The sequence below is a fragment of the Macadamia integrifolia genome, chromosome 2, assembly GCF_013358625.1.
Source record: "Macadamia integrifolia cultivar HAES 741 chromosome 2, SCU_Mint_v3, whole genome shotgun sequence".
Taxonomy (NCBI): domain Eukaryota; kingdom Viridiplantae; phylum Streptophyta; class Magnoliopsida; order Proteales; family Proteaceae; genus Macadamia; species Macadamia integrifolia.
The window spans coordinates 12,035,192-12,060,761 of NC_056558.1; the positions used below are offsets into that span (position 1 = coordinate 12,035,192).

At 41.3% G+C, this 25,570-nt stretch overlaps 1 protein-coding gene across 1 annotated transcript in view; it reads left to right on the top strand.

The window, feature by feature from the left end:
• Positions 1-6,872: 6,872 nt before the first annotated feature.
• The window catches only part of LOC122063668 (ubiquitin carboxyl-terminal hydrolase 4-like), a 41,650-nt gene continuing 22,952 nt past the window's right edge, over positions 6,873-25,570 (top strand). The window contains exons 1-2 of the mRNA XM_042627365.1: positions 6,873-7,229; positions 7,881-8,015. Of these exons, the coding sequence (XP_042483299.1) occupies positions 6,873-7,229; positions 7,881-8,015 (492 nt within the window). The remainder of the gene's footprint in view (positions 7,230-7,880; positions 8,016-25,570) is intronic.

Below are 25,570 nucleotides of genomic sequence, written 5' to 3' on the forward strand. Positions count from 1 at the left end.
TAGGGGTGATCCCCGTACTCACTTAAGATCTTTTATTGGCCAGTTGAGGGGAGGCCGAGGCTTCACGGATGAGCAACTGGGGTAGGCCTTCCAATTTTCATTGACTAGTGTTGCTCACCATTGGCTAATGGCCCTAGATTCTTCCTCAACCCGCGCTTGGGACGACATGATGAAGGCGTTTACTCACCAATACTCCTATAATACAGAGATAGAGTTGACCAGGAGAGAGTTGGAAACAACAAAGCAAGCAGCAGGTGAAGGGTTCACTAGCTATTTGAAAATGTTTCGTGACAAAGCGGCTCAGATGTGGGATAGGCCAAATGAGAGAGAGAAAGTGGGAATGATAGTGAGAGGATTGCGAGACCCATACCGAATGTTTTTGTTTGCTCTCCCCATCCTCAACTTTGATGGTTTGATAGTCGCGGCACAACAGGTCGAGGATGCCATCTTCCAAGAGGAACTCCCCAAAATGGATTAGTTTGCAACTGAGTCCAATAGTAGCAGAAGACCTCCACAACAGAAAAGCTCAGGGGTCAATGCCACAATGTCTACTCTCCCTTCTGCGGCACCAACATCATCCACAATGGTAGCTCCGTTCACACTAGAGCAAGGGACAGCTCCTCCCAATCGACCTAAGAGGCAGTTCGCCAATTTGGGTGCACCCCTGAGTTCAGTTTTTAGCAGATTAGCGAAGGCCGGATTGATTTCTACGATCCAACCAAGGCCTATTTCTGAGCCAAAGCCACGTTGGTATAATCCAGACCTATTCTGCCACTATCATTGCCAAGAAGGACATACCACAGATAACTGTTTCAATTTGAAACATGCTATACAAGACCTTTATGATGCTAAAAAGTTTGAGCTCCGACCTAAACAGCCTAGTGTAACCACAAATCCTCTTCCAAATCACCAATCAATCAATGCTCTTAGTGAGGATTTGAAAGAATTTGACCCCACCATCTTTATTAGGCGTCTGTCTATCTAGAGCGAGGGGCATGTTCATGTGGTGAAATCGGACGCGAAGCACAAACAGATCAAGACAGTTGAAGGAGAGTTTATGAAGTATCAATCAGAAGCATCTGAGGCTCTTGAGATGGTAACCTATTTCAAGAACCTGAATAGTCAATTCATTAAGGAAGTGCATGACTCTTCATACTTTGGGTTTCCAGAACTGTGACTCGATGAAATATCAGGAAAGGAGTTACCAAGTTTTGAGATCTTATTTAACTACGTGGTTGATCGGGCAGAGTCTTAAGCAGTTTAGTAGGCCCATCTGGGGCATCAAGGAGGATTTATGGATGATAGTAAGATCTTTGGTACAGAAGTTCTGATGATTATAGAAGACGAAGAGGGGTTGGTCATGTCTGGGTTCAAGTCCTTCAGTGTTATAGGTAGTCAGTCATGTTGTTAGGTATTTCCAGCTTTTGCCCTTTTGGTTTCGTGTGAGAAGTTTTATCATTTTAATTTTGATGTTGTGTCAATCCAATCAAGTTTCCACATGGTGTAATCGTTTCGATTTTTAATGAAGTAGTTTATTTTGAGTATTTTGTTTATTCTCCTCCCCATTTCCATCTCTTGATGATGAATCTTGCAGTGATCTATCACCTATTTTCTTCAAATCAACAAAAAAGAATCAAAGAAAAAAAATCAAATATAGAAAAGAAGGAAAGAAAAAAAAAGGGAGCCCATCAGTCATTCGTCATTCATTTTGGTGCCAGAGCCTTGGTAATAAAAGGTCTTGAGCTCTCCACACATTTAATCCCCTTCCAACGAGTAAGGAGCTTAAAGAGAATTGTTCACATCATTAAGCCTATTAAGGGAGGCCATCCTTGGCTGCCAGTTATCCGGAAAAATCCTGAGAAGTTAAAATCCACTAGTTACCCTTTTTGGGCCTAAGCCTATCCTTTGGAAAGCCCATTATGGCCTACCCCTATCCCATTACCAAGGTACCCTTCACATACTTTATCCTACTAGCCTCTGGGGTCTGATTAGAAGACATTTTTTGTACCAGAGCCTGATATTGCCAATGTTGGGGAAAAGCACTTTTCCATTTCAAAATTCAATAACAAGAAGATAGCAAAGCTCCAACTTCAAAAAAAAAAAAAAAGAGAGGAAAAGAAAGGAGCAAAGCTCTAATCCAAAAGCAATCCAATACCCTAGGCAGGGGCAAGAGAGAAAATTGCTCACAAAAATTGAAGAAAAAGAAAGAAGGCAATAAAGGCAAAAATTGCAAGATTCTAGTTAGACCCTGGGGGCATATTTGAGCTTTTACCCTCATTTGGAACCAATTCCTAAGCCCCATTATAACCCAACAAGTCCTCCTAGGCTAAATGTGGTGAGATTTTCTTCGATAACTTCGAGCTCACCCAGTTATGATGGAACTTAATTATCAAGGCTTTATAACCAATATATCATCCGTGGCAGGAACTACGTTCAACCTGATTCCTGATTTACTCAGGATACGTAGGCAGCTTGAGAAGTCAATTTCAAGCTCAGTCCATCACCTCAATCACCATATTACCTTGTTTTGTTTGGGCTTCATATGAATGTCCTTTCTTGGCTTCCTATTTTGAAGGCGATTTGATCGTTGCTACTTTTATCATCAGGAGATGGCTTGCTTAGACTCGAACTCTTTCTCCCGTCTCTTATTCCGACGGACTCCCAAGAGTTTCACCACTTAGTCCTTTCTTCTAAGCCTCCTTAGTTGGCGTGATTTCTTTAGTGAGCTCGTCATTCCATGTAATAGCTCCTAACTCTACACTTAGTAGAACCATTGGGTCTGCATCCATTTCCTGATTGTTTGATTGTCTTACTACTTGTTTCTTAGAGCTTGTGCCACATATATGATGTTTTGGGTATTTTAAGGAGCCACCCCTCAATTCTTGAGAAGCAGCTAAAGAAGTTACTACTATCCCCGCTCATAAAATCCGGGCAACATCAGAAAGGTGCACTCACAGGAAAAAGAAGGGATCAACATGTTGTGGATGTTTACCATGAGATAAAGATTTGGTCGGAGCAACCGAAAGCCATTACAATTGAAGACATCAGACTATATTGCCATAAGTTGCAGATACATGCAAGTAATGCATATTTAGGCCAGATTTATTTCAGTTTAGGCCAAGCAAACTGGAGATGTCACAGTCTGGGGCAACACTCATTGATGGGTTACCTCCCTTGTTTTAGCTTCGTTCTCATGGTGAAATTTGTTTTGGCAAAATCCTTCTTTGTCATTTTCCAATATAAACACTTCTCACTCCTTTTCATAGTAGTGGTCATTTACACTCTCTTACGTGAGCACAGTGTTAGGATTTGCATGACTAACCCTTTGTCTAACCAATCAGGTTAATGTTTGTTTAAATTTAATTGCAATACCATTACATCTCATGATTAAAATGTTGAACATTTACGATTTTTCGGTATTAAACCTCAAATGCATCAGCTCATGAAGATTGGTAGCAATGGTTCTTTACACCATTGCCAATTCCATTTCAATTCCGGTTATTTACACCGAAGATTGGTTCAGATGGTTCTTTACACCATTGCCAACTCCATTTCAAGTCCGGTTATTTACACCGAAGATTGGTTCGGATGGTTCTTTACACCAATGTCAGCTCCATTTCAAGTCCGATTATTTACACCAAATGTCAGCTTCAGTTCGAGTCCGGTTGTTTAAACCGAAGATTGGTTCAGATGGTTCTTTACACTATTGCCAATTCCATTTCAAGTCTGGTTATTTACACCAAAGATTCGGCCTGGCGGTTATTTACACCAATGTCAGCTCCATTTCAAGTCCGGTTATTTACACCGAAGATTGGTTCAATGGTTCTTTACACCATGGTCAATTTCATTTCAAGTCCGGTTATTTACACCGAAGATTGGTTCGGATGGTTCTTTACACCATTGCTAATTCCATTTCAAGTCTGGTTATTTACACCGAAGATTGGTTCAGATGGTTCTTTACACCATTGCCAATTCCATTTTAATTCCGGTTATTTACACCGAAGACTGGGCCTGACGGTTATTTATGCCAATGTCAGCTTCAGTTCAAGTCCGGTTGTTTAAACCGAAGATTGGTTTGGATGGTTCTTTACACCATTGCCAATTCCATTTCAAGTCCGATTATTTACACCGAAGATTGGGCTTGACGGTTATTTACGCCAATGTCAGCTTCATTTCAAGTCCGTTTATTTACACCGAAGATTGGTTCGAATGGTTCTTTACACCATTGCCAATTCCATTTCAAGTCCGGTTATTTACACTAAAGATTGGGCCTGACGGTTATTTACACCAATGTCAGCTCCATTTCAAGTCCGGTTATTTACACCGAAGATTAGTTCGGATGGTTCTTTATACCATTTCCAATTCTATTTCAAGTCTAGTTATTTACGCTGAAGATTGGGCCTGGCGGTTATTTATACCAATGTTAGCTCCATTTTAAGTCCGTTTATTTACACCGAAGATCGGGTCTGACGGTTATTTACACTAATGTCAGTCTCACGTCATAGTCCGGTTATTTAAGCCAAAGATTGGATTTGATGGTTATTTACACCAATGTCACCTCCATTTAAGTCTAGTCATTTTTGAACTGAAGATCGGGTCTGGCAGTTATTCATACCAATGCCATTTCTATCTTAAGTCCGGCTGTCGAGACTGAAAGTTGCATTTAATGGTTACTTACACCGAGGTCGAACCTAGTTTCTCTTGTGTTTGACCATTCATTTACACCATTGTCTCATATTTGTATTTATGGTCTGCTTGGTTCTTTATACCAATGACAGCTGATTGCATCTACACTTCTTTTATCATACTTGCATTCATAGTCTACTTGGTTCTTTATACCAATATTGGCTAATTACGTTTACACCATTTTTCCATACTTACATTCGCAATCCGTTTAGTTATTTACACCTAACGGTCGATTGTATTTACACTCTTTTCCATACTTGCATTCAAGTCTACTTGGTTCTTTATACCAATGTTGGCTAATTGCATTTACACCATTGTCTCATGTTTACATTCATGGTGTGTTTGGTTATTTATACCTGACAGCCAATTGCATTTGTACTCTTTCATACCTGCATTCATTGTCTACTTGGTTCTTTACACTAGGAATGGCATATTGCATGTGCATCCTTAGTCTAGGTTTTACCTGCATATTGATCGACTACGATAGGTTTTACATCACGGTAGTACCCACACACTACTTGATTTTGCATGTGTTATCGATTGACATTTCCTATCTTTGGTCTTATCTCTCATTTTGCATTTGCATTTGCACCTCCGCCATCCTTGAGCCGGATGTCGGTAGTACATTGCTCTTGGTGACAAAATGGTGTGTTCTTTTCTTTGCCTTTCGACCGTTACACAGGTCTCGGTCAAAGAGGGGCAATCTGTAGACACCGAATTTTGTCACCCCCCAGCAATGATGACAATATGAAGGATTACATGTTGGATATTTTAGACTTGGAGAATTTTTAAACTTGGAGTAGAAAATGACCATTTTTTCCTATAAACTTTCAAGAGAAAATGTTTTCAAAAATTAGAATTTGATGTTGTGGATTATTGTTGTTTGTCCTCTCAAGTTGGACATTACACTTTGATACGAGAACTATGCGAATCGACGCTCAATTCTCTCTTTCATTATATGATCTGGGTCCCTACTTTATGCATATTTTTGTAAAGGTTCCCGGTCGAGACTGCAATCATGTCTCATATCATTGGATAGTGCTCGGACTGACATATTACACGTCTAATTCCGACAAACGGTTTGAAAGATATGACCCCTGAAAGTTGACTCCAAAGTTTGGTATCAGATTCCATTCTGAGCAATCAAAGGGTGCCACATGGCGCCCAAACCCCTTTGTCCAAAAGCAGGCCTTTTTGGATAATTCTCTCTAGTTTTTTAGTCCCACATTGGAAATATGAGAGAATTGTCCCAAGTCCCAAGGCTATAAGAATAGCCCTTCCCCTCTTCCAAAGGGGAGGAGAAAAATGGAGAAAAAAATTGAGAGAAGGAATATGGCCCCATGAAGGTTTTTGCTAATTCCCTCTCTCTAAATAAAGAATCCCTCCAAGTGAAAAATTTTAAATGTGTAATCCTTCTTTGAGTCGGGAGATTTAGTCCGGTTCGGTTCGGTTCGATTTTGGTCTTGAAGCACAAGGGTTATCTCCCCTTGTTTCTTGATTAAAGCCGGTTTAAGGTATTTTTCTTTTCCTAATTGTAGTTTAGAACTAGCTTATCTAATTTAGTAGATTAATTTCTAATTTATTAATACTTGATTTGTTTAGATTAATTATGTTTAATTATTTTCAGTTTGGTTCAATATGGTTCATTAGATATGAATTGATTTATTCCGGTCTAATTAAAGGTATTTAGGTAATTGATTTTTTAGATTAATTAGGTTTAATTGTTTTTTTATTTAACATGTAGACTTGATTTGGTTTAGTTTTTTTTAAATTGTTTTTTTGTTCTTTTAATCTAGGCCTTTAGATTAGGATCTCAAGCCTTAATTTCTTCCCCCATCTTTTCTTCCTTTATTTCTTCTTTTCCCTATAGCAGGTAATCAACCACACCTCCTTTCTTCTCCTTCTTCTTCTTCTTCTCTTTCTTCTTCTTCTTCTTCTTCTTCTTCTTCTTCTTCTTCTTCTTCTTCTTCTTCTTCTTCTTTTTCTTCCTAACCAAACCTGCAACCGAACACTCCTTCCTTCTTCTTCTTCTTCTTCTTCTCTTTTTTTCTTCCTGCTGCTGTAACCCTTAAACCACAGCAGCCGACCCTCTCTTCTTCCTTTCCTTCTTCTCTTCCCCTTCCCAAACCTGTAGCAATGGTTGCCGCTGCTCGACCTCTCGTGACCGTCAGCCGTTAGACGGGGATATGGCGACAGACGGTGGCAACATCGTCCCTGTCCTGGATGTTATGAAAGCTTCCATTCGTCCATATATCGTCAACTTCGTTCATGCCAATATCTCCAGGAGCAGTCGCCAACCCTACGCAGTGAGCAAGCGTGCCGGTCATCAGACCTTAGTCGAGGCCTGGCGTACTGGTCGTGCCATCTCTCGTTTCCCTTATGTCCCTGGTGGTGGTACTCACCGTTCAGGTCAGGGTGCTTTCGGTAACATGTGTCGTGGTGGCCGAATGTTCGCACTCACCAAGATCTGGCGTCGCTGGCACCGCAAGATCAACGTCAACCAGAAGCATTACGTGGTGGCCTCTACCTTAGCCGCATCTGCTGTCCCTTCAATCCTCTTCTATTTCTCCTCACTGAACCCGCGACTCCTCCTCCTCCTTCTTCTTCTTCTTCTTCTTCTTCTTCTCTTCTTCTTCCCTGCTGCTGCAACCGAATCGCAGCCGCACTTAACTCCTCCTCCTTCTTCTTCTCATCTTCCTTCCTCCAAAGTCTGCAGTGATCGAACCCTGCAACTCGCCTCTTCTCTTTCTTCTTCTCCCTTTTCTTTATCTCTTCTTCCTCTCTTCTTTCCTCCTTCAAACCAAACCGCGTTCTTCCTCTACAATAACAGAACCAGTAATCTCATTGTAGTCGAAACCTCATCTCTATTGCAAGGATGCTTCCAACTAAACCATCTCAAACAAGTTCATTCCAAGTTGCTCTTTTACGGGCTCCAACACGACTCTCAATTATCTACTAGAATTGCCACCTTGTGTGTTTCCTTCGGCTGCATCGACTCTGCAAATCTCATATTCGAGCGGCCACTCAACCCAGGTAGCTTCCTATGGAATATCATCATAAGGGGTTTTGCCACTCAAGCCCGATTTGTCTAGTCCTTGAAATTGTACGCCAAGATGTTCCATTCCGGTCTGAGACCCGACAAGTTTGCTTTCCCTTTCGCTCTCAAATCATGTGCTGGACTATCCAATTTGTAGATTGGGAAACTAATACACCAGCACCTAATTTTTTGCGAGTATAGTAATGATCTCTTTGTTAATGCTGCTTTTGTTGATATGTATACGAAATGTGGTGAAGTTGAAATTGCCCGTTTGGTGTTTGATAGAATGGAGGTGAGAGACTTGGTTTCGTGGACTTCCATAATTTCCAGATATACCCACAACTTCTTATTTCATTTATGTTTTCTATGTGGAATCTTCCCCTCATTTTGTTCTTTATTTTTCTTTTATCCATTTTTTGTTTGGTTTTCATTTTATTTCCCTCTTAATAATGTATGGGGCATAATCTAGGGCATATGTTAGCAAGGGCGTGGCTGGCCCTTCAAACCGGCCCGTAGCATTAGGATGTATTTGGGGAATGGGTTTGTGTTATAATTTCTTATTTTTTAGGGCTTTTCACCCTCTTTCTTTAAATGTAACAAAAAATCAGATCTTGTTTAAAATAGTGCAATTAGTATACTTGTATTCCAATTCATCTAACTTTCCCTTCTTTTGGCTTGTTTAGCTTTCTTTAATCATTCCATTTAGCTTATTTGATTAGTTTAATTACTTAAGCTCATATATGATTTTTTTTTTACTAGTGTTTTCTTTATCGTAATTAGTTGTTTTAATTATTTAATGGGTTCAATTAATATAACGTTTAGACTCTAACATAATATAGGTATAGCATGAAATAATCATTAGACATATTTAATTTAGAAGATAATTAGCATTGCATTTAATTAGTTAAAATATTCTCTTCTCATTAGCTTAACTAGGGTTTTGAAAAATGTTTAACTCATCTTAGATTAGCTTAAGGTAAACATAATTAGTGCAATTAGGTTTCATAATTAATTTAATTAAACCATAGGTTCAGTTTAATCTTCCTAAACTAGATTAGGTAAATTAGTAAAATGCTTCCATTTAATGTAATTAGCCCATTTAACTTTTCTAAATTAATTAGGCCCCATTTAATTTAAAAATATTTTTACCAATTAGATTAAGTAGGATTGCAATAATTTATTTCACAAATTACTAGGGATTAGGATTGATCATTTTAATTAATTCAATTTAGGATTTCATAAATTCATTAATCATCCATCTAGGTTAGGCTCAATTAATCGAGTTAGTTTAATTTAGGGTTTCATAAGGTACTAAACTAATCCTAGGTTTAGGCTTATTTCATTAGATTAATCTAAGACTCATAATACATCAATTAAATCATTTAGGCTTATTTAATTAGCGTAATCATTTCATTACTTGCATCATAACCTAGCTAGCATAATTTAGACACTTGGTTTAGGGTTTTCACATGTCATGCTTAGATACCTAGTTTAAGGTTTTCAGTGACCTAGATTTAGGACTAGTTAGTAGGGTACAAACAAACTTTGGTCAAACAAAAAGAGATCGGCCTTAGGGTCGGGCAGACTGGGTGCCTAACACCTTCCCAGTCTGTCACTTGACACTTGTCTAGAATCTTGGTGCAAACCAGCCTTATCCATCAGAGTCATTAGTCTCTCTCCCTTGATTGGGGGAGACATTTATGGGTCCTAGACCCTTTCTAGGTGGCGACTCCCTTTTATCCATAACATGTGTCCCCCCCTTTGGCATTTGATGATCGGGGGATACTATCTCATCTCATTAGGGTTGAACCCTAGCGTGTGTACACGCGCTACGCACCGTATCATGATCCTCGGGGGCGGAGGTCCATGGTACCTACACATCCCTCAGTAGGCTCAAAAAGATAGACTTTATAGAAAAGGGATTGAGCAGTCTCCATCGATCTTCATCCCTCAGAAAGTTCAGATTCTGAGAGCACGAGATTGATCAGCTAGTATTTATGAAGAAGTGGGCACTTGTCCAGAGGAACTATTGTGCCACTGAAGAAATAGCAGCAGCTTTCTCAGAAGGAGAAGAAGGCCCTTTTCCACATCTCCTCATCATCAAGCCACTAAACCACTTCTGAACTGGACAAGCATTGGGGAAAACTTCAAATTTGCTCATGCTTTTGAGTCAACCAACCTGATTACCCCCGGCGAAAGCATCAAGCCAGTTATCGAGTCTATAGTTGAGTCTATTATTTATGATTCTATGTCAATCTCCCCTCTTAAGGAGAGTCTAGAGTCTTTCTATGTCTAGTCTGCCACTCCTTCTTTCATGAATGAAATTTTTTATTCCAAGTATGGCTTGCCTCCATTTTTTGATGATGATCTTAATAAATATAGAATTTATAAAGCAATGCAAACCAAAGAAAGCCCAACCCATCCATGAGGATACTCAGGTTATTAATCTAGGAACCGACCAATGCCTTCGAGAGGTAAAAATTGGCACTACCCTTGATGACAAAGAAGCAAAATGAAAGATTAATCTTCTGAAGGAATTCACCGAGGTCTTTGCTTGGTCTGATAAGGATATATATGATATCGACCCCAACCAACATCTTGTAGCATCGATTGCCAACTTACCCTGGGGCAAAGCCGATAAAATAGAAGCTCCGAAGAATGCAGCCAGAATGGAGTGAAAAGATCAGAGAAGAAGTTAAGCAATGGAATGCGGGATTCCTACAGGTGGTGAAGTACCCCCCTCGGTTGGCCAACATTGTATCAGTACCAAAGAAAGATGGGAAGGTATAAATGTGCGTGGACTTCAGAGATCTTAACAAAGTGAGCCCTAAAGATGACTTCCCATTACCCCACATTGACGTATTGGTAGATAATACGGTGGGGCATGCTTTGTTATCATTCATGGATGGATTCTTGGGATACAACCAAATAAGCATGCACCCAGAGGATCGTGAGAAAATAGCCTTCACCACTCCATGGGGAACCTATTGTTACAAGGTGATGCCTTTTGGATTGAAGAATGCCAGGGCAACTTATCAAAGAGCAGCCATGGCCATATTGCATGACATGATAAACAAAGATGTGGAAGTTTATATGGATGATATGATAGTAAAGTCAAAAGATCGACAGGGGCATATTCCCGCACTAAGGCGTTTCTTTGAAAAAATCAAGAAGTATCAGCTGAAGTTGAGCCCTCAGAAGTGTGTATTCGGGGCAATGGCAGAAAATTTGTTAGGCTTCTTGGTGAGTGAAAGAGGCATTAAAGTCAACCCAATCAAGATCAAGGCAATTCAGGAAATTCCCATGCCTCAAACTGAGAAGCAAATACAAGGATTTCTCAGTCACATCCAATATATTAGCAGATTCATAGCTCAGCTGACTACAATCTGTGAACAGATTTTTAAGCTACTGAAGAAGGATTAGCCCACAGAATGGAATGACCAATGCCAACAAGCCTTTGACAAGATCAAGGGGTACCTCATGAACCCACCAGTATTGACACCGTCGGTGGAAGGAGAACCACTTTTATTATATCTATCCGTGGGAGAATATTCCATGGCTAGCATAGAAGGAGACAGAAAAGGGGGCAGAGTATGCCATATATTACCTCAGCGAGAATTTTCTAGAATATGAGACCCGGTACATATCTTTGGAAAGAACTTGTGTTGCGCTGATTTGGGCAACTAGAAGGTTGCGATACTACATGGTTTCCTATCCGGTGCATTTGATCGCAAAGATGGATCCATCAAATATCTCTTCGAGAAACCAGCCTTAATAGGAAGGATGGCTCGTTGGTTACTTTTCCTTTTAGAGTTTGACATCACCTATGTTACTTAGAAATCTATCAAGGTCAAGCCATAGCTGATCATTTGGCTGCTCACCCCACAGAAGATGGAAGATCCTTGGATGATGCCTTTCCCGATGAAGGAATCGCAACAATAGAGGAAGAAGATACATTTAATGAATGATAGTTATTCTTTGATGGAGCAGCTAATCAGAAGGGATGTGGCATGGGAATATTGCTAGTCACTCCTAACGGCCTTTGTTTGCCTTCATCATTTTGCCTCGACTTCCCCTATACCAAAAATATTGTCGAATATAAAGCCTGTGCTTTGGGGCTCGAAACTGCTTTAACCATTGGGGTGAAAAGGATCAAGGTTTACGGAGATTCATCCATTGTCATTTGTCAGATGCAAGGAAAGTGGAAAACTAGAGATGAAAAGTTGAAGCCATATCAAAAACAATTGAAAAAGGTGATTGAACACTTTGAGAAGATATCGTTTGAATACTTCCAGAGGGATAACAAAGGTTTGCTGATGCCCTTGCAATCTTGGCTTCTATGGTAGAGTGCAACCTTATGGCTAGAGTCCGACCATTTTTGATAGAACAAAGAAGTATGCCCATTTATCAGAATTCCGTAAACTCTCTCACTGTGGATGGTCGGTCTTGGTTCACTCATATAGTGGATTTCATCAGGGAAAGGAAGTACCCAGTTGAAGCAACTGACAGAGAGAATAAGTTTCTGATATGCCACCCAATTTATTCTCTAAGAGGATCTGTTATACAAGAGATCCTATGACGGAATACAGTTATTGTGTATAGATAAGGAACAAGCTACAACTATCATGGAAGAAATCCATCAAGGTCTCTATGGACCCCACATGAATGCCAAGATGTTATCTAAGAAGATCCTCAGGCTAGGATATTACTAGAACACAATGAAAGCAGATTGCGTGGACTTTGTCAAGAAATGCCACAAGTGTCATATATTTTCTAATATCATACATATCCTGCCAACAGAGTTGCATTCGCTTAGTTCACCTTAGCCATTCTCCACTTGGGGTATTGATATCATTGGAAAGGTTAAGCCTAAAGCATCAATGGCCACGAGTTCATCTTGGTAGCCATTGATTATTTCACCAAGTGGGTAGAAGCTCAGTCCTATGCAGTCCTCACATCTACTAAGGTAGCCAAATTCATCTAAGAAAATATCATTGCGCGATATGGAGTACCTCAAGAATTGATATCAGATCAGGGATCCCATTTCTAGGGCAAGACCAAAAAAATCTATGTAAAGTTCTGTATCAGAAGGCATCGTTCTACCACTTACAGGCCGTAGACCAATGGGGCAATAGAAGTAGCTAATAAGAATATCAAAGTCATTCTGTAAAAAATGGCAGAAACACACAAGGATTGGACTGATAATTTACCCCTTGCCTTATGGGCATACCAGACTTCTGTACGATCCTTGACAGGGGCAACACCTTTCTCTTTAGTGTATGGAGTTGAGGCGGTTCTACCTATGAAAATCCTAGTACCATCCTGAAGGGTACTCCTTGATAGTCAGCTACCTGAAGGAGAGTGGGTAAAGGCCAGACATGATGAGCTCAATTTTCTTGATGAAAGGTACATAGAAGCTATAGATAATCTGAAGAAATATCAATTGAGAATGGCCTGGGCATTCAACAAGAGTGTGAAACTCCATCACATAAAAGAAGGTGAACTTGTTCTTCGAGAACAAAGAGCCCCAATTCATAACCCAAGAGGAAAATTCAGGCCCAACTGGAGTGGCCCATTCACTGTCAAAGAAATTCTACTAGGCAAAGCTGTGAAACTCATAAACTACAATGGTGAAGAAATACCCAGATTGGTTAATATAGATCAACTCAAGAAATATTATGTCTGAAAGGGAAAATAGCCTGAACTTTGTCAGACCTGATTCCTTTCGAGGGATACGTAGGCAACTTGACATGGGCAAGTGCAGTCTCAACCATCTAAAGGCAATAAATCGGTTCCTTGATTAATAAGCAAAGTATCTTAAAAGATCATCATAGTTTGTATCCCCCAAGAATTGCCATTTGGCATAAAAGGCCATTAGGTATCTGTCATCCACCCATTGGTGCATCACTTCTTGTCTAGGATTCTATCCCCCAAGAATCACCATTTGGCATGTAAGGCCATTAGGTATCTGTCATTCACCTATGGTCAGTCCATTCTTATCTAGGATCCTATCCCTTAAAAGAAAATCACCAACCGGCACCAGTTTATCAAGGCTAGTTTGTTCTCCACCTTTGGTTAGTCAAAGTTTAAAAAAAAAGAAAAAAAAAAAAGAGCTTGATGCAACAGCAGTAAAGGCTTGTTTGAATCATTATCCAATGAGTAATGCTTTGATAAATCATCATATCTTATTGTTTGTATTGGTTTTAGGAAAATTCATGGGCTTGTTGGATAAGACGTTGAGGAAATGGACCTTAGATATAATTATGAGGGTACCAGGATTGTTGGAATCCATGAATGTGTAATTTCTTGATCGAGTTGGATGTGTGAAGCTACATCACGAATTACTTCGACAGGTGCCTCAACACTGGGATGCTAACCTGCATGTATTTCGGTTTGGGTTAGCAGAGATTTGCCCAAATCTTGAAGAATTTTAGGTTTGTATGCTATCTCCACCCAAATGTAGTTTGTTCCAACCCTCTTGGAATGAAGATTGCTTAGAGGAAATTCAGGATTTCTTCAAATTGAAAGAAGAAGTAAAGCAGTTTGTCAGGTATGGGAAGATTGACATTCTGAAGGTGGCTCAGATCTTCATCCAATATCTAACAATGGGAGGAATCCATCAGCAGAGATCCCTAGATGCTTATTTACTTTGCATGATAGCTCATTATGTTTTCTGCACTTCCAGGGATGGTACACCATCTGTTCTGATTGAGGTAGTAAAACAATTGAAGAAGGGAGGTGACATCATCCCTGCGGTTCTTGCAAAAACGTTCAAGAGATTTGATGACATGAGCTCTGGCCATAGATTCAGAGTAATTCATTATCAGGGGAGTCCTGCTATTTTTCAGATTTTTCTCCTCGAGAAACTGAATCTCACCAAGCCATTAAGGGGAAGCCCACTCGGAGTTTTTTGCTACCGGGATAAGAGAGAAGTTCTGGAATTCAACCTTATCACCAATTGGGAAAAGTACCTGCAGGAAAGGACTATGCAGGATGTCGTATAGAGGTGCCTAGGAAAGCCACAAAAAGATTTTTTGATGAAGACCGCTGGCCACAACTATGTCAGATTGATGGGATTGACTCACACATCCTTTTATTTGCCTTTGTACATCAACTGATAATACGGGCTCAAGGAGATGGACCCAAAAGAGTTGGTGAACTTACACCCACCTCAAGAATTGTCTCCCCACCTTGTTATTCACCTATCTAGTCTGTGGTAGGAAAGTTGTCCCCCTTTTCATGTAATTCACTTGGTAATGGAATGAGGTAGTATTTGGATTTTCATATTATCCTGATTATTCTAATTATGACTTGAGTTATGGAATTGATTGTGCCTCAACATTGCAAGCAAACAAAAAACAAAAAAAAGGGGGAAGAAAGATTTTTTTTTTTGTGCCAAAAGTAAGTTTTCATAAGATGTTAAAATGAACTGATGAACAAACAAGGGGAGGGAAAAAGAAAAATAAAATGTCCATGTGTTTGTGTTTGCAGGAAATACAGGAACAAATCCCTATGGGTCAGAAGCCATCATCTAAACCGCATTCTAAACCATCCTCATGAAGCACCAAGGAATCCACAGATGCTAGTCCAACCTGCTCCAGCCTCTGGGTTAGTTCCTAAATCAGTGCATCCTGTTGTGTAATTTCTTACTCATAGGAACTGACTTGGCTCTCCAAGGCGACGATCCTTCCATCCTAAGGAATACAGGAAAGGATCAAGAAGAAGATTAATAAAAGAAGAAGGGAAAAACAAAGAGGAAAGTGGGAAATACCTTGGCAACTATTACCTCATACAGGCCATAGTGCATCCTCCTAATCTCAGCATAGACCTCCAGGGACACCTGAGAAAGAGCATATCAGCCAAAGGAAGTTAAGAGTTAATTTGAAAATGATCAGATACTCACATAATCATAAGTAATAGGCAGCCCAAGTGAAGCGTCGACATCTGTGTTCCGATCCAGAAGATGAGGGAGACTGGGGTTGGCCACATTGGGATAGGTCCATGCAGGAAATCCACGAAAGGGGACGTTAGCAACCCTGAGAGATCTGTCAACACTAGTAGAGGGCCTTGCTTGTGAAGGATCGGTAGCATTGGCATGCGATCAAACGGCAGAAGGATCTACACATCTTACTCTCCCCTGAAAGAACATCAGTCAATACTAAAATAAGGAAGAATCTACATGAAATACTCAAGAAAGGGCAACATACCACTGGACCATCAGGACTGAGAGGGGTGCACACTGTCTCCTCCTCCAAGAAGGCTCCGTAGTCTCTATCCAAATCAAGAAAGGAGTCATCCCATACTCCGTTAGCCAAGCACCTCATCTCGTCCACTGGGATGATCTCTGGACAGTGCATGGTGGGTGGAGGCAGATTGGGAGAAGGGCGTGGATCGATATCTGACCACTGGGGTACTACTCTCTCTCCTAAGTACCAGGCATGGCCCCACATGCCCTGAAAAAGGACTCAATTCTTTGACAATTGATGAGCCAAGGCAACTCTCTCAGAATCCGAAAATATGAGGTCATGGAATGGTCTCCAAGTAACCTGCAAAACTAAGGAAGGGTAAGTACAACATGAGGCAAATAGAATTTCAATGTCAGACATGGCATACCTCACTGAGATCTTTCAAAAGAGAACGAGCAGTGGTCCCCGGAGGATGGCATCAGGCCCAGACCACCTGGTTATCTCCCCACTTGGTGGCCAGGGGGAAGAAGAATGTCTCAGGATCCCTTAGTTTAGGGGCTATGGTCCCTAGGTGCTCAAAGAACTAGGGTTGTTTCAAGAAATCAATGTAAGAAAGTGCAAACCAAATGACTGAAAGAAAAAAGATATGAGAAGGAAAGTTACCTGGATAATGTAGCTTGCCCCCTTGAGGCCCCTATTTCCATAGGACAGCAGGGCCATGGACCGCAGGAGATATGCATAGGCAGCCCCGCCCCAGTCCCAGGAATCTACTATGTAAAGATCTTTAAGGAAGTACACTAGGCAGATATCTACTTCCCCTCGGAGGTCACTGAAGAGGCACTGACCCACACCGAATAGCAAGAAGGAACGTGCCATTTGAGACATGTTGCCTAGATTCTCCCCTAGGCCGACTTTCCACCATCGGGCACTAATCTCCCCTAGGAGGATGCATGTCTGGCCGGCTTTAATGGTGATACCGATCAGATCTGCAAACTCCCTCATAGTCAGAAATCCTGCGGGTAGGGTCATGGATCTACCCCCAAATGGAATGCCTGTCAAGGCATAGAAGCACATAGGCATAATGATGTCGCCAATAGGAAGGTGGAAAGTGTGAGTACTCGGCCACCACCGCTCCATCAGGGCCCCCACCAATGCCAGATTAAAATTTCAGGTCTCTATAAGGGCCAGTCACAGATAGGTATCATCAACCATCTCATTCACCCTGCGAGGGAGCATCCTATGTTAGGACTAAACCATGTTAGGATGGCCATAGGAGGCCAAGGTAGGTGGTTCCTTCCCCTCATGCTAATGGGAATAAATAATGCAAAAAAAAAAAAAAAAAAAAAAAAAAAGCAAAAAGCAAAAGCAATACAATAAAAAAAAAAATAAAAGAGAACAACAAAAAAAAAATAAAAGATGATCAAAATAATGAATGAAATGTAAAGACTTACCCAGGAACCCCATATAGAGTTGTAGATATGATTCTAGCTATTATGAAGAGTATGCCTGAAATACTAGTAGACTAGGCCCTCAACCCTATGAGAAGGACTGTTGCAACTCTCGAGCTGGACCTCTCCCAGAGTCTTCCTCTTCATCGTTTCAACCATATTTTTAGAAACTGCAAAAGCCCCAAAAATTTTTCAAAATTACATAGAGCCCCAGAAACTTTCATAAATTGTAAAAAGCCCCAAAAAGTTTCCCAATTTGTACAAAAGCCCACAAGAATATCAAATTCTCCAAATAACACCTCCTTTAAGAACAAGATGAAGATCTTCAAGAACTCCTTTAAGAACAAGATGAAGATCTTCAAGAACTTCAAGAACAAGGTGAAAAACTCCAAAAACAAGAAGGAAAATTCCAAGAAAAACCAGAGAGTTCCAGGGACTCACTTCACTCATAAAAGCTAAAATGAAGAATGAACAGGGGAGAGGGCCCATTTTATAAAAAATAAAATAAAAAATTATTATTATTATTTTAAGATTCCAATTCAGAAGTCCAAATTCAATTCAAAGAAGAACCAAAGAATTAAAATTCCAAATCAAGCATCAAAATTCAAACCAAATCAATGAACAAAATTCCAAATCAAAAGCAAGAATTAAAAGATTCCAAATCAAGCATCCAAATTCAAAATTGAAATAAAAATTCCAAATCAATTGTTATTGTCTTTTAGAGTGTGGAAAGAGCAGTGAGTTTCTTTCAAGTAATTGACAAGGCCAGATAGCCTAACCCGGTTTGAAAGAACCCACCTGGAAAACCAGATAGCCTAGCACGGTTAGAAAAAACCCACCTGCAAGACCATATTGTCCAGATTTGTTCGAAAGAACTAGCCTAGAGACCAAAATTCTCTGAATTGGCACATGTGAAGCCCAGCTAAGGAAAAACAAAGAAACAGGTGCTTTATCTGTTATAGGATTGGAAAAGCAACGAATTCCTCTCTTATAACCTTTGGTCCTAGCTAGTCTAGATTGGGTCAAAGGACCCAGCCTGGAGACCAAAATTCCCTGAACTGGCACATGTGAAGCCCAGCTAAGGAAAATCAAAGAATCAAATATTTTTGCCTGTTATAGGATTGGAAATGCAGGAAATTCCTCTCTTATAACCTTCGGTCCCAGATAGTCTAGATTGGGTCAAAGGACCAAGCCTGGAGATCAAAATTCCATGAACTGGCACATGTGAAGCCCAGCTAAGGAAAATCAAAGATCAAAGTACGAACATTTTTTACAGGATTGGAAGAGTAGCGAATTCCTTTCCACAATTGGCAGCCCTAGGTAAGTCCTCCACTTCAGAGTAATTAGGAGATATGATCTATTGCATTTTTCAACTCCATCATAACTGAGCAAGATGACGGCAGTACATGCTCCAGGTGACAAAATGTGGTCGTTCTTTTCTTCGCCCTTCAGCTGTTGGCACAGGCCTCGGCCAAAGTGGGGCATTCTATAGACACCCAATTTTGTCACCCTCCTCTGGCTATGATGAAATATAGATCTTGGATGCAACTTCCGGCTTCCGACCAACAGAGATGCTAATGGAAACATTCCCCTACCCAAAACTCTGAAAATCCCCACGCAGGAGAGAGGAAAGTCTAATTTTGACTTTATATATATGAAGGAATCTAGTCAAGATGATCATACAGATGAATAATGCTCGAAAACATGATTTTGACGATATATGATACGTCAAAATTGGACAGACAGATCTCCCGTAATCATCCCCAAAAAATCACGCTTTCCCCCACATATGCTGCACACATGGACAGTCCCACTGGAAACCTAGAAAAATCCCCCACCTAGCCTAAACACCCGAAAATTCATCCCCTACCTACCCAGATAACTCCAAAACACTCCTGGGCCTGAAACCCTAGAAACCCTCGCGTGGGAGAGAAGGGAGTCCAATTTTGGATTTTTATATATGAAGGAATCTAATCAAGATTACCATACAAATGGATAGTGCTCAGAAATATGATTTCGACGGTATATGGTACGCCAAAATCGGACTGTCGGATTGCCCGTAATCTTCCCTGGAAAATCACTTTTTTTTTTACTTGTATGTCGTGCACACCGACCAGCCAGCCAGCTAAGCCAGCCATCCAGTCCAGCCAAGCCAACCAGTCAGCCAAGCCAGCCAACCCAACCAGCCCAGCCTGCCCTGTACACCCCTACAGCATGATGCGCACCCCTGCGCTCCCTTGCTACACATTGTGCGTGCCCCTACTGTATGGCCATGCACATCTTGCCTGCACCATGCGTATGTTGCCCGCACACCCATGCCAATCTGACCCTCACACCCATGCATGCAAGTGCCCGCTACCCATGCCCGTACCACCTCGGCCATTACCCGCTTGTCATCCGTTGTGCACCCATGACATCACTCGCACTACCTACCTAAATTAACCATACCTCGGGCACTTCGGCTTGGTCCTGTACACCACTGTCAGCGTCTAGGATTGGTGTTCCTCTCTCCTCCCATTTTCCCAAAAATCACTTTTTTAGCTAAAATTTCTCTCTCCTCCTTTTTTTTAAAAAATTACCTCATTTTGGATAAAATTTCTCTCTTCCTATTTTTTCCAAAACCCCCTTTTACTCACTGGACAAAAGCCCCCCCGGCCCATATTTGCCTTTAACTCCCCCCTCTACCCATTGGATAAAAACCCTATCCCCTCACTTTAGGCAAGAGCCCCCCTTTCATCCACTGGATAAAGGGATTCCCCCTCTCCTATTTGGCTAGAAAAAACTATAAATACCCCCTCCCTTAGAAAAAATAAACCAACACACCAGAATCCCCCTTCACTCTTTCATAAGTGAAATTTTCCACCCCTCCCCCTTTTGATTTTCTTCTGATCTTCGGAGCGATCTTCATCAAGATCTGAAAACTCATTCAGATCTTCGAAGTGTTCTTCAGGATCTTGAAGATCTTCAATCCAAATTCTTAGTTAGATCCAGTTTTTAGTCAAAACAATATGTACTTGAGCCACCTCCCTTGAGTGTTCTCCAGCGTTCTTGAGCATTCCTAATATAGAAAACCCCTCTTTTTGAGGTTCTTTGGGTCTACAAAGAGATCTTTGTTAAGATTTGAGACTCTGTTCAGATCTTCAAAGTGTTCTTTGGGACTTTGGAGTTCTTCAATCCATTTTTAGGTTAGCCCATTTCTTTTTAGAAATAGCCATTCTTAGCCAAACCCTTGTCCGAGTGTCCCTAGAATCTTTCCAGAAATAGCCATTCCTAGTGGAAGCTCTACCGAAGTGCCACCTCAGCCTAGCCCTCCCTTAACCTATCCCCAGCGAAAGCTCTACTAGAGTGCCACCTCATCCTAAATCTAGAAATAGCCTGCCCTAGCCAAAGCTCTTCCTGGTTGCCATTTCATCCCAAGACCAGAAATAGCCTTCCCTTGCCGAAGCTCTGTCCAAATCCAAATCCGAATATAGCCTCCCCTAGCTGAAGCTCTGTCCGAATCCCAATCCGAAAGTAATCGTTCCTAGCTAGAACCCTGTCCACATATCATCACTATCAGCATCTCTCAAGAAAGGAAGTTGAAGGTCAGGACCATCTTCCCCTGACCCAGGAGAATCCAAAAGATAGTCCGAGCCGATACTAATCAGGGGCCCACCCCTCTTGACCCGAAATAGGGATTAAGTTCAGGTATAATTTCTCAACCAACTTATCATAATGTAGACTTTATACATACTTTGTTTTAGTGTATATAGTAGTTTGAATTCAATTAATGTATATATGTGTGATAACTTAGCCATACATGTGGAATAGTAATAATTGTGGAAAATGTTCGTTCTCAAGCATCTAGCAAGAAGACTGATCGAATCGGGTAGATTGGGTGCCTAACACCTTCCCAATTCTGTAACCTGACACTTACCCTAAATCTCTAGACCAGACCAAATTTTGGGCCCTTTTCTTAGGAATCGGGCCCACCCCTAGGTCCTAGGCCCATAACTCTAGGTGGTGACTCCAAACCCCATTTGTATGATCCTGATCCCTGAATTAGACCATCATCAAACCCCCATCTCAAATGAAGAATCTTACACTCTTGCGAAATAGGCCTCCACGTATCTTCAAGCGGCAATACGGTTGTGTGGGGGCCTGCAAGCAAAGCACACATAACGTACCCCTCCCCTCACATGAAAGAGAGAGGGAGAGGAGAGAGGATGGGGGGCATAACCCATTTCTTCAGCTGCTACCCTCACAATACCGAGATAGAGATTAGGCCATTGACCAAGCTTGATGTGGTGAGGGAATTTTCTGATGTATTTTTGGATAACTTGATAAGTTTGCCTCCAGACCGAGAGACAGAGTTTGCTATAGATTTACTCCCTTGTTTGGCACCAGTGTCAAAAGCCCCTTACTGTATGGCCCCCATAGAGTTGAAAGAATTGCAGGTGTAACTTTAGGATCTTCTAAAGAAAGGATTCATTAGACCTAGTGTATCTTCATGGGGAGCACCGGTATTGTTCGTTAAGAAAAAGGATGGAAGTATGAGGTTGTGTATTAATTACCAAGAGCTTAACAAGCTAACCATCAAGAATCAATATCCTTTGCCAAGAATAGATGACTTGTTTGATCAGTTGCAGGGTGCCAATGTGTTCTCCAAGATTGACCTTAGATCGGGCTACCACCAGCTCAGGATCTAGGATAGTGATGTCAGCAAGATGGCCTTTAGATCAAGGTATGGGCATTATGAGTTCTTGGTGATGTCATTTGGGTTGACCAATGCACCAGCTGCATTTATGGACTTGATGAAATAGGTATTCCAAGATGTCTTGGATAAATTTGTAATTATGTTCATTGATGACATCTTGGTTTACTCCAAGACTATAGAGGAACATGTTGTTCATCTGAAATTAGTACTATAACACCTGAGAGAGAAGCAACTCTGTGCCAAATTCAACATGTACGAGTTCTGGTTATCACAAGTGGCATTCTTAAGTGACATTGTCTCAGACAAGGGTATAGAGGTTGCCCCAGGCAAAGTGAAGGCAGTTCTAGAGTGGGAGATTCCCAAGAGTGTAACAGACATACGTAGTTTTTTGGGATTGGCCGGATACTGCAAGAGGTTTATTGAGAACTTCTCCCGTATTGCTACCTCAATGACTTGACTCACACAGAAGGGTGTGAAATTTGAGTGGACCGATGCTTGTGAAAAGAGTTTCAAGGAGCTAAGGCAAAGATTGGTATCAGCTCTAGTTTTAACTATTCTGACTGGTACAGGTGGTATGGTTGTGTATAGTGATGCCTCCAAACTAGGATTGGATTGTGTATTAATGTAGCACAGGAAGGTCATTGCTTATGCATCCCGCCAGTTGAAGGATTATGAGAAGAACTACTCTACCCATGATTTAGAGTTAGCAGTAGTGATCTTTGCACTGAAAATTTGGAGACACTACCTATATGGTGAGAAGAGTGAGATCTTCAATGGCCACAAGAGCCTCAAGTACTTCTTCACCCAAAAGGAGCTCAACATGACGCAGAGGCATTGATTGGAATTGATGAAGGACTATGATTGTACTATCCATTATCACCCAGGAAATGCCAATGTGGTAGCCGATGCACTTAGTCAGAAATCCCAATCATTGAGTCTTACATCACTGACCACCAATGAGCATCTCATAGAGGAGGCTAGGAAATTGGATTTGGAGCTACTAGTGGAAGGTGTCACTTTGTCACTATCGACATTGGTGGTACAACCTAGTTTGGTGGATAGGATCACTACAGCTTAGGGTACTGATGCAGAGTTGCAGAAACTGATAAAGGAATGTGCAAAAGGAACCCAGAAAGACACGAATTTCTCTATAATTGAAAGCGAGATTCTCAAGTTCAAAGGAAGATTATGTGTGCCTAGTGATGGTAAATTGAGAGAGATAGTTTTGAAAGAGGCACATAACTCTCCATACTCCATTCACCCTGGCAGCACTAAAATGTATAAGGACCTCAAAGGCTCTTACTGGTGGAAAGGAATGAAGAATGATGTGGCCACGCATGTGTCTAGATGCCTCACATGCCAGCAAGTCAAGGCTGAAAGACAAAGGCCCCATGGTTTACTACAATCATTGCCTATTTCAAAGTGAAAATGGAAGAACATTACCATGGACTTCGTCACAGGCTTACCCCGGACGTAGAAGGGTATAGATGCCATTTGGGTAGTTATAGATAGCTTGACCAAGGCAGCTCACTTTATCCCAATCAGGGTCATATTTTCTATGGACAAGTTGGCTAAGTTGTATATTGACAACATCATCAGGTTGCATGGTGTACCAGTTAGCATTATCTCTGATCGAGATCCTAGATTCATTTCCAAGTTCTAGACATGTCTATAGAAAGCTATAGGTACACAGTTGAATTTCAGCATAGCTTTTCAGCCCCAGACTAATGGTCAGTCGGAGAGGACCATCCAGACATTGGAAGACCTACTTCGAGCATATGCTTTAGATATAAGTTATAGTTGGAATGAGCACATTTCCCTTATTGCGTTCTCCTACAACAACAGCTATCAGGCCACCATCAGAATGTCCCCATTTGAGGCACAATATGGCAAAAATTTTCAGACTCCACTCTATTGGGATGAGGTTGGTGAGCGGCATATTTCAGGTCCAGACTTGATACAAGCTACCAATGAGAAGGTGAATGTGATCAAAGAAAGATTTAAAGTAGCTCAGTCCAGGTAGAAGAACTATGTAGATGTCAAGAGGAACAAGGTGTTCTTATGGATCTTCCCAGTTAAAGGGGTGATGCGGTTCAGCAAGAAGGAAAAGCTTAGTCCGAGATTTATGGGACCGTATGATATACTAGAAAGGATCAGACTGGTAGCTTATCGGGTAGCTTTGCCACCAGAATTGGAGGGTACACATGATGTATTCCATGTGTCCATGTTGTGGAATTACATTCTCGACCCCACTCATGTCTTGACGTACATACCCCGTGAGTTGGACTAGGATTTTGCCTACGTGGAGTATCCAAAGAAGATTGTTGACCAGAAAGAACATGTTCTCCTCAACCGCACAGTTTCCTTCGTTAAGGTGAAATTAATGAGCCACCCCGAACAGGAAGCATCTTGGGAGTGGGAAGATGATATGAGGAAGCAATATCCTAGATTGTTTGCTTTTCCAGGTTTGTTCAATTTTGAGGATGAAATTCTTGTAAAGTGGGGGGAATGTTACACCCGTGCCCTGACCCAGTCTAATTTGAACTATTATGATAGGTCTCAGGCTGGAGATCGGAAGTACAGCTGGGTTTTGGCTCGTGGCCACTCATTGCCAAAGGGGGAGGGATGACCCCACATGTTTGTGCATTGTGTGCCAGTCTAACTGGAGGGGGTTTGTATCTTCCGATCCCAAATGGTAAGTGAGCTGACTCTCCACACATGAATCTTGACACGTATCAACATTTTTGGAAGGCTATGAACATGACAAAGGGAAAAAACCCATGTCAGATCACTTGGAGGGTAGCAAGGAGTCAAGATAGAAAGTTGCCTTGACCACCAGAAGCAGTCTGGACCTAAATCTGGTGATTGTTTCTGGTGAGCCAAATAGGCTGCTATCAAGGTTTCGATGCCCGTGGGTCCCACCACTTGCATCGTAGATAGTCTGAGATAATACCAAATCATCCTTCACACTTTCCTCACGACATGAGCATTTCATGGACCTAAGTAGTCAGGTTCTTGTGCTCCGAAAGTCGTATTAACTCAATTGGTCTGAGTAAAGTTCAACCAAACGGACCTTAAGACCAACTTAACACATAAGTTAGAAATGAGGATTTCACTTCCTCATTTCTCATTGTGTGCAAACTTGGGAGAGGAAAGGAGAGAAGAAGGAGAAGAAGAAGAAGAGGAAGAGGAAGGAGGGAAGGATTTACCTTGGTCCCGGCTGCCGCATCGTTGCCAAAAATCCCTGCCGGAGGTGAGTAAAACCTCCCATACAACTCTCTCTCTCTTCATTTTGACCTAGGTTAAGCTAGGTTTGAGTGGAAATTAGTGTACAAATCATGTTGAGATTGGGGAATGCGTGTTCCACCTCCCTAGTGCCGTTGCCGAGCTCAAACCAAGTCCGGTGAGCTCCAGCAACAAGAATGACCAAATGACCACCTAGGGTTTCGATCATTCAATTGACATATCTCCAAAAAGGCTTGGTGGATTTAGAATTTATTAGCTTAGAATGATTCTA